Source organism: Mustelus asterias, chromosome 21 (assembly GCF_964213995.1).
Source record: "Mustelus asterias chromosome 21, sMusAst1.hap1.1, whole genome shotgun sequence".
Lineage (NCBI taxonomy): Eukaryota > Metazoa > Chordata > Chondrichthyes > Carcharhiniformes > Triakidae > Mustelus > Mustelus asterias.
Window position 1 is genome coordinate 20,292,834 of NC_135821.1, and position 16,338 is coordinate 20,309,171.

At 46.5% G+C, this 16,338-nt stretch overlaps 1 protein-coding gene across 4 annotated transcripts in view; it reads left to right on the plus strand.

Annotated features, from left to right (window-relative positions):
• The window catches only part of LOC144509181 (myocardin-related transcription factor A-like), a 186,097-nt gene that overhangs the window by 136,661 nt on the left and 33,098 nt on the right, over positions 1 to 16,338 (plus strand). For 3 of the 4 annotated variants that reach the window (XM_078237616.1, XM_078237617.1, XM_078237614.1), the window contains 2 exons: positions 6,509 to 6,670; positions 13,876 to 14,048. In XM_078237616.1, coding sequence (XP_078093742.1) covers positions 6,509 to 6,670; positions 13,876 to 14,048 — 335 coding nt within the window. The remainder of the gene's footprint in view (positions 1 to 6,508; positions 6,671 to 13,875; positions 14,049 to 16,338) is intronic. The other variant, XM_078237615.1, reaches the window with a different exon arrangement.

Below are 16,338 nucleotides of genomic sequence, written 5' to 3' on the forward strand. Positions count from 1 at the left end.
GCAGCAGCGCTAACCGCCTAAGAACTTGCTGATTGGTTTACTTTGCTCAGCCATTTGTTTTGCACAAATGGCATCTTGTCCTTCACCTCACCGTTATTTATAGAACTTGTTGGATTTGAATACTAATTGTCCACTCAACACACCACAGAAAGTAAATGCTGGTAATTAACAGCACAGGTACCTCTGTCGTCGTCTTTTTCAGCGATCACTCGCTAACCAGTATGATTGTATTTTTATTCATTATTTATTAGACACAACTAGGCTTACATTAACACTGCAATGAAGTTACTGTGAAAATCCCCTAGTCGCCACACTCCGGCGCCTGTTCGGGTACACTGAGGGAGAATTTAGCACGGCCAATGCACCCTAAGCAGCACGTCTTTCAGACTGTGGGAGGAAACCGGAGCACCCGGAGGAAACCCACGCAGACACGAGCAGACTCCACACAGACAGTGACCCAAGCCGGGAATCGAACTCGGGTCCCTGGCGCTGTGAGGCAGTAGTGCTAACCATGTACACCTAAGAAGCTCCGTGTTGCTGCTCATGGGTTAATATAATTGTTAATACAATCCTCTCTATCATAAAGATTGAACATAAACTGTGATGTCTCATTCCTCCGGGTGGTAAATCGCTTCCGTGATTTCAAAAAAACATTTAAGAACATAAGAACATAAGAAATAGGAGCAGGAGTAGGCCATCTAGCCCCTCGAGCCTGCCCCGCCATTCAATAAGATCATGGCTGATCTGACGTGGATCAGTACCACTTACCCGCCTGATCCCCATAACCCTTAATTCCCCTACCGATCAGGAATCCATCCATCCGCGCTTTAAACATATTCAGCGAGGTAGCCTCCACCACCTCAGTGGGCAGAGAATTCCAGAGATTCACCACCCTCTGGGAGAAGAAGTTCCTCCTGAACTCTGTCTTAAACCGACCCCCCTTTATTTTGAGGCTGTGTCCTCTAGTTTTAACTTCCTTACTAAGTGGAAAGAATCTCTCCGCCTCCACCCTATCCAGCCCCCGCATTATCTTATAAGTCTCCATAAGATCCCCCCTCATCCTTCTAAACTCCAACGAGTACAAACCCAATCTCCTCAGCCTCTCCTCATAATCCAAACCCCTCATCTCCGGTATCAACCTGGTGAACCTTCTCTGCACTCCCTCCAATGCCAATATATCCTTCCTCATATAAGGGGACCAATACTGCACACAGTATTCCAGCTGCGGCCTCACCAATGCCCTGTACAGGTGCATCAAGACATCCCTGCTTTTATATTCTATCCCCCTCGCGATATAGGCCAACATCCCATTTGCCTTCTTGATCACCTGTTGTACCTGCAGACTGGGCTTTTGCGTCTCATGCACAAGGACCCCCAGGTCCCTTTGCACGGTAGCATGTTTTAATTTGTTTCCATTGAGATAGTAATCCCATTTGTTATTATTTCCTCCAAAGTGTATAACCTCGCATTTATCAACGTTATACTCCATTTGCCATATCCTCGCCCACTCACTCAGCCTGTCCAAATCTCTCTGCAGATCTTCTCCGTCCTCCACACGATTCACTTTTCCACTTATCTTTGTGTCGTCTGCAAACTTCGTTACCCTACACTCCGTCCCCTCCTCCAGATCATCTATATAAATGGTAAACAGTTGCGGCCCGAGTACCGATCCCTGCGGCACGCCACTAGTTACCTTCCTCCAACCGGAAAAACACCCATTTATTCCGACTCTTTGCTTCCTGTCGGATAGCCAGTCCCCAATCCACTTTAACACACTACCCCCAACTCCGTGTGCCCTAATCTTCTGCAGCAGCCTTTTATGGGGCACCTTATCAAACGCCTTTTGGAAATCCAAAAACACCGCATCCACCGGTTCTCCTCCATCAACCGCCCTAGTCACATCTTCATAAAAATCCAACATGTTCGTCAAGCACGACTTTCCCCTCATGAATCCATGCTGCGTCTGATTGATCGAACCATTTCTATCCAGATGCCCTGCTATCTCCTCTTTAATAATGGATTCCAGCATTTTCCCTACTACAGACGTTAAGCTGACCGGCCTATAGTTACCCGCCTTTTGTCTCCTTCCTTTTTTAAACAGCGGCGTAACATTAGCCGTTTTCCAATCAACCGGCACCACCCCAGAATGCAACGAGTTTTGATAAATAATCACTAACGCATCCACTATTACCTCTGACATTTCTTTCAATACCCTGGGATGCATTCCATCCGGACCCGGGGACTTGTCCACCTTCAGTCCCATTAGTCTATCCAGCACTGCCTCTCTGGTAACATTAATTGTATTAAGTATTTCTCCTGCTGCCAACCCTCTATCGTTAATATTTGGCAAACTATTTGTGTCCTCCACCGTGAAGACCGACACAAAAAACTTATTTAAAGACTCAGCCATATCCTCATTTCCCACTATTAACTTCCCCCTCTCGTCCTCCAAGGGTCCAACATTCACTCTAGCCACTCTATTCCTTTTTATATATTTATAAAAACTTTTACTATCATTTTTTATATTAATTGCTAGCCTAGCTTCATAGTCTATCCTTCCTTTCTTTATCGCTTTCTTAGTCTCTCTTTGTTGTTTCTTAAATTTTTCCCAATCACTTGTTTCTCCACTATTTTTGGCCACTCTGTACGCAGCTGTTTTTATTTTAATACTCTCCTTTATTTCCTTCGTTATCCACGGCTGGTTCTCCCTTTTCTTACAATCCTTGTTTTTTGCTGGAATACATTTTTGCTGAGAACTGAAAAGGATCTCCTTAAAAATCCTCCACTGTTCCTCAGCTATCCTACCTGCCAGCCTGCTCTCCCAGTCTACCTTAGCCAATTCATCCCTCATCCTATCATATTTCCCTCTGTTCAAACAGAGGAGACTGGTTTGGGACCAAACTTTCTCCTCTTCCATCTGAATCAGAAATTCGACCATATTGTGGTCACTCGACCCAAGAGGGTCCTTCACAATAAGATCCTTAATTCTACCTACCTCGTTACACAATACCAGATCCAAAATAGCTCGTTCCCTCGTCGGTTCCGTAACATGCTGTTCAAGGAAACTATCCCGACAGCATTCAAAGAACTCTTCCTCCATTCCACCCTTACCGACTTGAGTCATTTTAATTTTTCCACTTTTTTTTTTTACCCTTTTTCTCTCAATCCAATGTTTCCTTTTTTATTTTCTCGTTCTGTACCGGAACTGATGAATTCATCTCCGCTCAGTTGTTCCTTTCTTTCTTAATCCTTAGATCTCATTGGTCCCACTGTTCTCATAATGCCAATCCCAATCTTAGAAATGACACGACAAAGGCTTAGTATAAAAATCTTAAATTGCTACTTTTCTCAAACGTGAGCCAACTTTAGATTGGGTTGATGAACCTTATTCCTGGCTTATTTAATCTCTGCTGCGTCAGAGCTCTTTACAAGAAATATTACTGCACGTTTGGGTGCAGTGAGACTTCATTTCAAGGACCTACATCCCAAGGATACTTGCCGGATGTCTGACTTGAGATGGAGCTCGGCCCTTTTTCAGTCGCTGCCTAAGACAGGTTTTGCACCCTTGCAGGCACTGATGCAGCTCCTAATGTCTGTGGAATCTGGGATGCCCAGATCAGAGGCTTGCTTCCACCAATGGTGTTTTTTCTTGAAAGTTTCAGTCTCTTCCCTTCATGGGGGGGTCTCCCTCGAGTGAGGATCTTTGGAATGTCTCTCCTGGAAGGCTCAGTGATCTCCTTACCCTCGCCCCTCCAATGGCGTCTATGAGTGAGGGTCTCCATTCTTAACCTTCGCAGTGTCACTACCTGTTGCCAATTCCACACCTTGTTCAATAGCTCTGAGCGCCGCGGAATCGGGGCTTCTCCAGCTCCTTATGCGAAGGAGCCCAGGGCTCCTCGACTCCTCCTGTTCCTCGGGATCTTTTACTTGCGGGTCTTGTACTTGCGGCTGGGCCTGGGATATCCTCCCCCTCTCTCCCTCTCCGACTCCAGCACAAACTTTGGGAGCAGCATGCTGCATTACCTGTGCATAAACATCAGCGAGTGGTGCAAAGTACACCATTGTGCACAATGACTTCAGGCCCAGCAAAGCAAGAGCTTTGGCAGGCCCCATTTCCAGTCACTTCTCCAGCCCTGTTGTCTCTAGAGTATGGCTGACGTGTGCATGGTGTGGTCAGTTGTGTGCGTGCACGGAGAAGGATTATTTTAAAAAATCTTCCGCTTTCAAAGCCTCCTCTTGAGCTTGCCGAAGTGTCTGAATTTGGCTGGGACACAATCCGCTTTGTCCAGTGGGGTGGAGAGCAACTCGAGGAGAGCAGCTGTTTTACAATACCAGCACTCGGCTGTTGGCAAGCAGTGGTCGACATGCGCTTCTGCGTTGCTGCAGAGTTGTGTGCTGGCGAGTACCGAAGGGGATGTAACCCAGCAGGACCACACCGAGGTGGGAGGTTGACAATGCATCGTAAAGTTTGGTTTCACTGTTCCAGCGCACGAGTTTAGAAACTCTGCCCATTTTCCTGTTTTCGGCCCCCTGATCTCATGGCGACTCTGCTCAGTTCAAGAGTCCTTGTTAAAGCTGGTGAGAAAAGGCCTGATGTGGCGATGCCGGCGTTGGACTGGGGTAAAAAACACAGTAAGAAGTCTAACAACAGGTTAAAGTCCAACACCTGTTAAAGTCCAACACCTTGGACTCTAACAACCTGGTGTTAGACTTCTTACTGAGAAAAGGCCTGCCAGACTTGTGGCTTTGAGTGTAAAAGCAAGATTAAAAAGAGAGAAGTGCCGTGTCCTGAATAATCACATGATGTTACTGGGTTCCCTTGTTATAAAACTCTGGCGGAAGTGGCCTGCGCAGAATAAGGATTTTTAGAAAAAGACCATTGGAATCATCAAGACTGCTACTTTCTGATCCACTGCACTACCTTTCCAACCACAGCCCTCAGATCCCCCCTGTCGAAATGCATCCACTTATCCACACTCTAACCTGTTTGCACAATCTGTTTTAGTGTTGGTAACTTACTCAACAGTTGCCCTTTTGAGTGAACATGGCTGTCTTCCTTCATCCTGAATTCCTCCCATTGAATTGGTCCCTGTTACTCAAACCATTCACAACGGTGAACAGCTCTTGTTGATAATCTTGTACAGGGGATTAAGTTACAATTCGATAATTTCACTTCCATTTTAAAGAAAAACTGAGATATGATCAGCCCGTTCGAATGTGAAAGTTCATGCTTGTGTGGGTTAGGCTTGGTCACTGTAGATGGTGCCTCAACACCATTAGCAATGCCAAGTGAGATCACAAGTTGATTCATAAGAATTGAGCCTGGTCTTTCCAGCCATTACTGAAGCAGCCGATGAGTTTCGCCTTCAGGAAGATCCAAATAATCTCCTTAATTGGAACGACATATGAGGAATGAAGTTTGACATAGAAACTAGAAGCAGGAGGAGGCCCTTCGAGCCTCCTCTGCCATTCATTTTGATCATGGCTGATCATTAAATTCAATATCCTTATCCCCCCCATATCACTTGATCCCTTTAGCCCCAAGAGCTATATCTAATTTCTTCTTGAAATCCGACAACATTTTGGCCTCAGCTACTTTCTGTGGGAGTGAATTCCACACATTCACCACCCTCTGGGTGAAGAAATTTCTCCTCACCTCAGTTCTAAAAGGTTGCCCCTTGTCCTCAAACCATGGCCCCTAGTTCTGGACGCCCCCACAATTGGGACCATTCTTTCTGAATCTACCCTGTCTAACCCTGTTAGAATTTTATAAGTTTCTATGAAATCCCCTCTCCCTCTTCTAAACTCCACTGAATGTAATCCTAACCGACTTAGTCTCCCCTCATATGACGGACCTGCCATCCCAGGAATCAGCCTGGTCAACCTTCGCTGTACTCCCTCTATAGCAAGGACATCCTTCCTCAGATAAGGACACCAAAACTGCACACAATACTCCAGGTGTGGCCGAACCAACGCCCTATACAAGTGCAGCAAAACATCCCTATCCTCAAATCCTCTTGCTATGAAGGTCAACATACCATCTGCCTTCTTTACTGCCTTCATCAGATGATGAAGGAGCAGCACTCCGAAAGCTCGTGATTCCAAATAAACTTGTTGGACTTTAACCTGGTGTTGTGAGACTTCTCACTGTGCCCACCCCAGTCCAACACCGGCATCTCTGCATCCTATGACAAATGTACCTTGAGTAAAGGTGGAGATACTCAAACAAGCTTTGCTTAACTTTACAGTGTTCAGTTACAGAATGGCACTGGTGTAAACCCAGAAGCAGGCCACCTCCTGCCTGCCCTGTTGTCTTTGCCCATTGGCATTCCCTGAGTGGGGGTGGAGATTGGGAAGGGATGGTATATTTACAATTTCCAAAGGGTTAGAGTGGAGCATGTCTCTGAGCAGGACTACTTCAACACGCAAGGGCTGTTTATCAGGTCAATCCAATTCCAGCTGTGTGTTGAAATATTGAGCTGAATGGATATTTCCTGGTGTTGCACAGAGACTTCAGCAGAGCCCTCCCTGCAAGCCACCCAGATGAAGCTGAAGCGAGCACGGTTAGCTGACGATCTGAATGAGAAGATTGCACAGCGCCCCGGTCCCATGGAGTTGGTGGAGAAGAACATCCTTCCCGTGGACTCCAGTGTCAAAGAGGCCATCATAGGTAAATGTGGACCTTTTAAAAGTCTTAGTCAATGTATTGTACCTGTCAGCTGCTCGACATTCAGCAGGGTAACCTTTCATTTTGTTTCAGCACCTAAACCCTCCCCCCAGCTACTCAGTTTTTCTTCCATGCCTACCAGGTGGGACCACACCAGGGTGGCTATTTCATCTGGCTAAAGTTGGCTGATGTCAGACAGCTGCCCTCAGCACCTCCGCGTTTCACAGCCCAGGTTTTTCGCCCTTGACCCCTATCGAGCAAGCCCAGCTTGAATGATGTTTCCAGGCTCAAGGTGGCTGAATGCTCCACACTGACGTTTGCTGTCAAGTCTCGTGTAAGATCGGTGTCCGGTTTAGTTCGGGTTCCTCTCAGGGGGTGTTTTAACACGACAGAAGGGGGAAGAAAACACAAGGTGGGGGTGGGGAGGGTGGGGGGGGGGGGGGCGGGAGGAGTTATAAATGTGCCTTGAGCAGCGGAAGGCTCTGAATGAGTTGGACCATATCATATTTCACCACACCAGCACCTGTGGGTCTCTCTCAAGTTTCCAATTAAGCACCAAAGTTTTCATTTGCAAACCCCGTGCAGCAGCTGTCTTGGTGCAGACATAACTGCGGCTCAATCGTAAAGGGGAATTCAGCCCCTTTAGCACCTCATCCACATTGGACTTGGGAACTTGCCCAGCAAGTTAACCAACCACGAAGCATCACAGCCGCATCTGATCCCACCCTTTTACAGCATGTAAAAATGTGCATTATCTGACCGTCTGTGGGTTAATGATTTGGAGCAGAAACCTGCCTGTTTTAGAACAAAGAACATTACAGCACAGGAACAGGCCCTTCGGCCCTCCAAACCTGTGCCGATCATGATACCCTAACTAAACAAAACAATACCTTCTGCCCTGACTCTGTCCGTATCCGTCTATTTCCTCCCTATTCATGGACCCATCCAAATGCCTCTTAAATATTGCTAATGTGCCTGCTTCCACCACCTCCTCTGGCAGCGCGTTCCAGGCACCCACCACTTTGCGTGAAAAACTTCCCCCGCACATCTCCCTTAGACTTTACCCCTCTCATCTTGAATCTGTGCCCCCTTGTAATTGACACTTCCATCCTTGGAAAAAGCCTCTGACTATCCACCCTGTCTGTGCCCCTCATAATTTTGCAGACCTTTATCAGGTCTCCCCTCAGCCTCCGTCTTTCCAGTGAAAACAATCCCGAGTTTATTCAACCTCTCGTAGTCGTCGCCCTCGAGACCAGGCAACATCCTGGTGAACCTTCTTTACACTCTCTCCATGTCCTTCTGGTAGTGTGGTGACCAGAACTGCACGCAATACTCCAAATGCAGCCTCACCAAGGTTTTATATAGCTGCAACATGATTTCCCAACTCCTGTACTCAGTGCCCCGGCTGACAAAGGTAAGCATGCCATATACTTTCTTGATCACCTTGGCCACCTGTGTTGCCACTTCTAGGGAACTGTGGACCTGCACGCCCAGATCCCTCTGTATGTTAATGTTCCTCAGGATTCTGCCATTTACAGTATAATTCACACCTAAGTCTGATCCTCCAAAATGCATCACCTCGCATTTGTCCAGATTAAACTCCATCTGCCATTTCTGTGCCCAAGTCTGCAATAAATATCCTGTCGTATCCTCTGACAATCCCCTGCACTATCAGCAACTCCGCCAATCTTTCTGTCATCCGCAAACTTACTGCCACTCCACCTGATGAAGGAGCAGCACTCCGAAAGCTCGTGATTCCAAATAAACCTGTTGGACCTAACCCGGTGTTGTGAGACTTCTTACTATGCCCACCTCAGTCCAATGCCGGCATCTCCACATCATGGCAAACTTACTAACCAGACCACCCAAGTTTTCATCCAAATCATTTATATGTACTATAAGCAACAGAGGTCCCAGCACTGACCCCTGCAGAACATCATTAGCTTTTTCCATTCTGAAAAACACCCTTCCACCACTACTCACTGTTTCCTATAACCAAGCCGATTCTGTTTCCATCCAGCCAGCCCACCCCGAATCCCATGTGATTTTAGTTTTTGTACCAGTCTGCCATGTGGGACCTTGTCAAATGCCTTACTAAAGTCCATATAAATTACATCATCATCCCTTCCCTCATCAATTATCTTTGTCACCTCTTCAAAAAACTCAATCAAGTTAGTGAGTCATGACCTTCCCCGTACAAAACCATGCTGCCTGTCACTAACTAGTCCATTTTCCTCCAAATGTGCATGTATCTTGTCCCTCAGTATCTTCTCTAAAAGGTTCCCCACCACTGACGTCAGGCTCACTATAATTTCCTGGATTATCCCTGCTTCCTTTCTTAAACCAGGGAACAGCGTTGGCTATTCTCCAGTCCTCTGGAACCTTGCCTGTGGTTAAAAAGGATATGAAGATATCTGTTAAGGCCCCAGTTATTTCTCCCTTTGCCTCCCGCAGTAACCTGGGGTAGATCCCAATGGCCCCAGGGACTTGTCTACTTTAATGCAATTTAGGATACTCAACACTTCCTCCTTTGATATATTGACATTCTCTAGAGTGTTCACACACTTATCCCGGACCTCAATATCTGTCATGTCCTTCTCCTTGGTGAATACCAATACAAAGTACTCGTTCAGGATCTCACCCACTTCCGGTGGCTCCATGCATAACTTCCCTCCATTGAACTCGAGTGGGCCTACTCTTTCTCTTGCTACCCTCTTGCTCTTAATATATGCATAAAGAGCGTTGAGATTCTCCTTGACCCTGTTTTCTAAACCTTTCATGGCCCCTTTTAGCCCTCCTAATTCCACATTCAGCTTCCTTCCTACTTTCACTATATTTCTCAAGGGCTTTGTCAGTTTTTAGTTGCCTGGACCTATCGTGTGCTTCCTTTTCCCTTTTGGCGATTTCCCTGGTCATCCATGTTCCCGAATCCTGCCATTTCTACCCGTCGTTTTTGTGGAGACATGCCTGTCCTGCACTTCAATCAACTGGCCTTTAAAAGCCTCCCACATGCCAGACGTGGATTTGCCCTCAAACAGCCGCTCCTGATCCACATTCCCGGTTCTGTCTAATTTGGCCCTCGCCCAATTAAGCACCCTCACCCGAGGGCCACTCTTATCCTTATCCGTGACAACCCAAAATCTTATGGAATTATGGTCGCTAAGCCCAAAATGCTCCCCCACTGAAACATCGATCACCTGGCCTGGCCTCATTCCTCAGTACCAAGTCTAGTATGGCTCCCTCCCTGGTTGGATCGTCAACATACTGTATCAAAAAGCCCTCCTGGACACATCTAACAAATTGCTCTCTATCCGACCCCGTGGTTGTAAGGGACATTTGAGGAAAAACTTTTTTACCCAGAGGGTGGTGAGGGTCTGGAATGCGCTGCCTGGGAGGGTGGGGGAGGCGGGACGCCTCACATCCTTTAAAAAGTACCTGGGTGAGTACTTGGCGCGCCATAACATTCAGGGCTATGGGCCAAGAGCTGGCAAGTGGGATTAGGTGGGAGGTCAGGGCCTTTCATGCGGTGGTGCAGACTCGATGGGCCAATTGGTGTCTTCTGCACTGTAGTATTCTGTGAAGGTGGTGGTCACAATTTGGTGGAGTGTCTCACTCGGCAATTTCAGAGGGCATTTAAGAGTCAGCCAGGTTACTGTGGCTCTGGAGTCACATGTAGGCCAGACCGGGTAAGGACGGCAGATTTCCTTCCCTAAGGGACATTAGTGAACCAGATGGGTTTTTCTGACAATCGATAATACTTTCATGGGTCACCATTACTGAGACTAGCTTTCAGTTTATCCCAGATAATTCTAATTAATTATGCTAATGAATTGAATTTAAATCCCACCAGCTGTCATGGTGGGATTTGAACCCCTGAACCCCCAGGGCAGTAGCCTAGCCCCCTGGATTACTAATCCAGTAACGTTACTACCATCTCCTCTTACCGCAAGAGTGCCCCACAATTTTGAGCTTGGAAGTCTCCATAGAAACTATAGACACCCTATAGTTCAGAAGGAGGCCATTCGGCCCATTGAGGCTGTACCGACAGCAATCCCACCCAGGCCCTATTCCTGTAACCCTTCTATATTAACCCTGCTAATCCCCTGACACTAAGGGGCAATTTAGCACGGCCAATCAACCTAACCCGCATCTTTGGACTGTGGGTGGAAACCGGAGCACCCGGAGGAAACCCACGCACTCACGGGGAGAACGTGCAAACTCCACACAGACCTGAGGCGGGAATCGAACCAGCCACTGTGTCGCCATGTTATTGTTGAGAACAACATTTATTTGGTAACTATGAAATAATTAACCTCCAGGTGAAAGAGGATGGTGGCGTATCAGTGGTGTCTCTGGACTGGTAATCCAGATGCTCTGGGGACATGGGTTCAAATCCCACCACAGCAGCTGGTAGAATTTAAATTCAATCAATAAATCTGGAATGAAAGGGTAGTCCCAATACTGATGACCATGGAACCATCAGATTGTCATTAAGAGCCTCTGGTTCACTAATGTCCTTCAGGGAACTTCCTGTCCAACAGCACTGGTTCAAGAAGGTGGCCTCCCAGCACCTTTCAAGGGCAATTAGGAATGAGCAGCAAATGCTGACCTTGCCAGCATCCCATCAAAGAACAATAATAGGGAGATTGGATTGAGATAAATAGGATATTAAATAGTGTAATAATGAAGTGTTCCCTTCCCACAACAACTGTTGGCTTTGAAGCAAAGAAAATAGCGACATTGAAAGGCATTTTAAAGTTTATTTAATATTGTCACAAGTAGGCTTAACACTAACACTGCAATGAAGTTACTGTGAAAATCCCCTAGTCGCCAGACTCCAGCGCCTGTTTGGATACACTGAGGGAGAATTTAGCATGGCCGACGCACCTAACCAGCGTGCCTTTCGGACTGTGGGAGGAAACCGGAGCACCCGGAGGAAACCCACGCAGACACGGGGAGAACGTGCAGATTCCACACAGACAGTGACCCAAGCCAGGAACCGAACCCGGGTCCCTGGCGCTGTGAGGCAGCAGTGCTAACCACTGTGCCACCGTGCCATGCCCCCCCCCCCCCCCCCCCAAAAAAAAAGAATCCGTCAATCTCTTCAACCACGACTCTGTCATTCAGAGCTATTTGCTTAATGCAAGAAAGTTCACAGTGACAAGAGAAATTTTTGATAAGCAGCTTGCCAAGTCCTGATTTGTCCTGTTGGATCATTTTGGCACAGCACGGTGGTGTGATCTCATTGTAACGCATTACGCTCTGACACCTAGCCCCTCACAATATTATATTTAGCAAACAAGGCTGAGTAGGATGTACATTCAGGTCAGATGTAAATTCTCACGTGCTTAAAGCAGAAAACAGCTCACAATGTAATGCCCACGTGTGTGTTGCGTGATTCTATTTACAGACATCCTCAAACTGGGTGGAATATTGGGGGTAGACATTTTGGATTTACTGGCCACATTCCATGAAGCTGTACTGGCAATAAATAAATATGAAGTGAATGCATTCAAGAGGCGGCTGGATATAGCACTTGGGGCGAATGGGAACAAAGATTATGGGGAAAAAGCAGGATTAAGCTATTGAGTTGGATGATCAGCCATGATCGTGATGAATGGCAGGGCAGGCTCGAAAGGCCGAATGGCCGCCTCCTGCTCCTATCTTCTATGTTTCTATGCTTGCATTAATTTGCAAACATCTTGAACAGTCCATGCCAAGAGTCACCGGGGTATTTCTCCGTCGGTGGGAGAGGGACATAAATGAATAGGCAGAGAATAGCGGGATAGGGACCACATAGAGACAAAAGGTCTTTAGTTTAGAAAGGTGTCATGTGCAGGCTTGGAGGGCCGAAGGGCCTGTTCCTGTGCTGTACTGTTCTTTGTTCTTTGAATTGCAGGTTAGAAAGTCGAAGGCTCTTTCACGCAGGGGAGAAAACTGAGACACAATTACTCTGCTTCAACCTTCTTGTTCCCGGAGCTCTATTGGCCAGATCCTGAAGCATAGATCATACACCAAGATGATTCAGGAAGACTAATGGGAAACAAAATGATTTAAAGAAAGTTAGGTGAAAGATTTGATGCTTTGTCATAGAATCATGGAGGTTTACAGCACGGAAACAGGCCCTTTGGCCCAACTTGGCCATGCCGCCTTTTATTTTTAAACCTCTAAGCTAGTCCCAATTGCCAGCATTTGGCCCATATCCCTCTATACCCATCTTACCCATGTAACTGTCTAAATGCTTTTTAAAAGACAAAATTGTACCTGCCTCTATACTATCTCTGGCAGCTTGTTCCAGACACTCACCACCTTCTGTGTGAAAAAATTGTCCCTCTGGACACTTTTGTATCTCTCCCCTCTCACCTTAAATCTATGCCCTCTAGTTTTAGACTCCCCTATCTTTGGATAAAGATATTGACTATCTTGCTGATCTATGCCCCTCATTATTTTATAGATCTCTATAAGATCACCCCTCAGCCTCCTACGCTCCAGAGGAAAAAGTCCCAGTCTTTCCAGCCTCTCCTTATAACTCAAACCATTAAGTCCCGGTAGCATCCTAGTAAATCTCCTCTGCGCACTTTCTAGTTTAATAATATCCTTTCTATAATAGGGTGACCAGAACTATGCACAGTATTCCAAGTGTGGTCTTGCCAATGTTTTGTACAACTTAAACAAGATGTCCAAACTCCTGTATTCAATGTTCTGACCAATGAAACCAAGCATGCTGAATGCCTTCTTCACCACTCTGTCCACCTGTGACTCCACTTTCAATGAGCTATGAATCTGTCCCCTAGATCTCTTCGTTCTGTAACTCTCCCCAATGCCCTACCATTACCTGAGTAAGTCCTGCCCTGGTTCAATCTACCAAAATGCATCACCTCGCATTTATCTAAATTAAACTCCATCTGCCGTTCGTCAGCCCACTGGCCCAATTGATCAAGATCCCGTTGCAATCAGAGATAACCTTCTTTGTGATTCCTGAAACATTGAAGAGTTAATGTTGGATTATACTTGGACTGGACTGGTTAAATCAGAGGAATTTAATGCATGACCATGCACTCTGAGTTCTCGAGTAGCATGGCCTAGGATGAGTCCCACATTCAGTGGCAGTGGTGACGAGTTGGTGTTGACGGATGTTGTGTGTCTGGCCTTTAACGGATCCCAAAAGAAGATTGCCAGGTTGTTAATGCATGTCGTTGCTCCCACAGATAATCATGTGCCGTACATTGCCTTGGCAGACAATTCATCGTTTGATGAAGATAGCAGTGATGCACTTTCACCAGAGCAGCCAGGAAGCCACGAGTCGCTCGGGTCACTGCCATCCCCCACAGAAGCAAGATCTGCTGAAGCACACCATCCCTTCCTCACTTCTTCAACCCAGGTACTGGCCTTGCTGTTTGTGGGATCTTGCTGTGTGAAAACCAGCTGCTATATTTCCTCCATTACACCAGTGACTAACCTTCGGAAGTACTCTGTTGGCTGTGAAGCATTTTGAACTGAAGTAAGGTTGTGAAAAGGTGCTCTGGAAATGAAAGTTATTTCTTTCTGTTTGGCTAAAGGATGAGCTGTAAAGGTTATATTTGATATGACTATGAAGTCACAGTCTAGTTCCTGATGGACTGACAGTAGAAAGCTACCCTTAAAACAGCAGCTAATGGTTCAGAGAAAACCACAGAATACCTATTGCGGGAAATGCCTCGTGTTTGTGTGGGGTGGTTCTGCAGGGTTTGGGGTTAAGGCAGAATATGGGTGTGAGTTTAGTTTCCCTGACTTGGGAATGTTTAAAGTTTATTTATTAGTGTCACAAGTAGGCTTACATTAACACTGCAATGAAGTTATTGTGAAAATCCCCTAGTCACCACTCTCCTGCGCCTGTTCGGGTACACCTGAGGGAGAACTTAGCACACCCAATGCACCCTAACCAGCACGTCTTTCGGACTGTGGGAGGAATCCGGAGCACCCGGAGGAAACCCACGCAGACACGGGGAGAACGTGCAGACTCCGCACAAACAGTGACCCGAGCCGGGAATCGAGCCTGGGTCCCTGGAGCTGTGAGGCGGTTGTGCCACCGTGCTGCCCTGGGCTCCCTTTGAACACGTCACCTAATCACTTTGCCAGTAATCGTTGTATGCAACGTAATCATTGTCCAATGAATGGAACATTCCTAAACCAGATGAATTGTTTCATTGTGACCACTTGCTAACATGGAATTTGACTCGCCGCCCTGCTCTACTTTCCACTTATAGACCAGGCAGCTGCATGCTGTCGATTGCAGGATCACCTTGGAGTTCTCCATCAATGCCTCTAGTTTGGATCCTTTTGCCATGGGTCATCCTGAGGATAGGAAAGAAAAACAACCAGCTTATCTCTCACACATCCTCCTCAGTGTTGCTTGAGAACCTGCTTGCTATGTGGCCAGCACAGAGTGACTTGATCCCCATTGTCCCAGGCCATCCATTTTGTAACAAACAGAAGTGTCTACAGAACACTGTGCTGTTAAGACACAGGCCAGAGACCCCAAGGTGCTTTGGTGAAGTTAGCTAACTTTTGCATTTGATTTTGGCATTCAGGTGAGCATAAGGTGTTCAGCTCCAGGTATGATTCAAGTGACCCACTAGGAGGCTTTTATCAAACAAAGTTTATTTAGGAACACGGTTAGAATATAACAAAGAATTAGCATAACTTTTACTATTTGTAATACTTAGACATGACAAATTATTATCCTTAACAGCTAGCTATCTCTGTTGTTCCAATTTAAAGCAATATTCCACAGACATGCACCCTTCTTCAGAATTAGTTAGCACAAAAACAAGTATGCTCATGTGATGTTGGATTTTCAGCCTTTTAACACTTCTGAACAGAGATCCCGACAGCAGTTTTCAGAGAAAGATATATCTTCAAAACAGCAAAACCTCAGTGAAGCAAACCCAGCCTCTGGCAGTTCCCAATCTCCCAACTTGAGAGAGTTGAATAGAGAGAGAGAGAGACAGCTCCCTCTTAACTCAAAAACAGCATCTAAGTTTGAATCTTCTGTGAAGAAACGCCTTCCCCGTCACATGACCATATCTGCCAATCATCCCAATCAAGCCCCGCTCTGCAGAATCCCAGGGGAAAACAGCAGAACAGCATTAGTTCAGATTAAGACCAACATTCCAGCCATTATAAACAATTAGGCTGCTGCAACAGCAATGTAGGATACTGCAATGTAGGACGGGGTGCACCTGAACCAGAGGGGCACCAATATCCTAGGAGGGAAATTTGTTACGGCTCTTCAGGGGGGTTTAAACTAATTTGTCAGGGGAGTGGGAAAAGGAGTTGTAGTCCAGAAGTCAGTAGGGTGGTGAGGTATTGGGGAAGGTATCAGGGTCAAGGGTGGGTACCGGTAGACAGGAAGGTGGGTTGAAGTGTCTCTACTTCAATGCAAGGAGCATCCGGAACAAGATAGATGAACTTGGGGCGTGGATTGGTACTTGGGACTACGATGTTGTGGCCATTACGGAGACGTGGGTAGAACAAGGACAGGAATGGTTGTTGGACGTTCCGGGGTATAGATGTTTCACTAAGTGTAGGGAAGCTGGTAAAAGAGGTGGAGGAGTGGCATTGTTAATCAAGGATAGTTTAACGGCTGCGGAAAGGCACTTCGAGGGGGATCTGCACACTGAGGTAATATG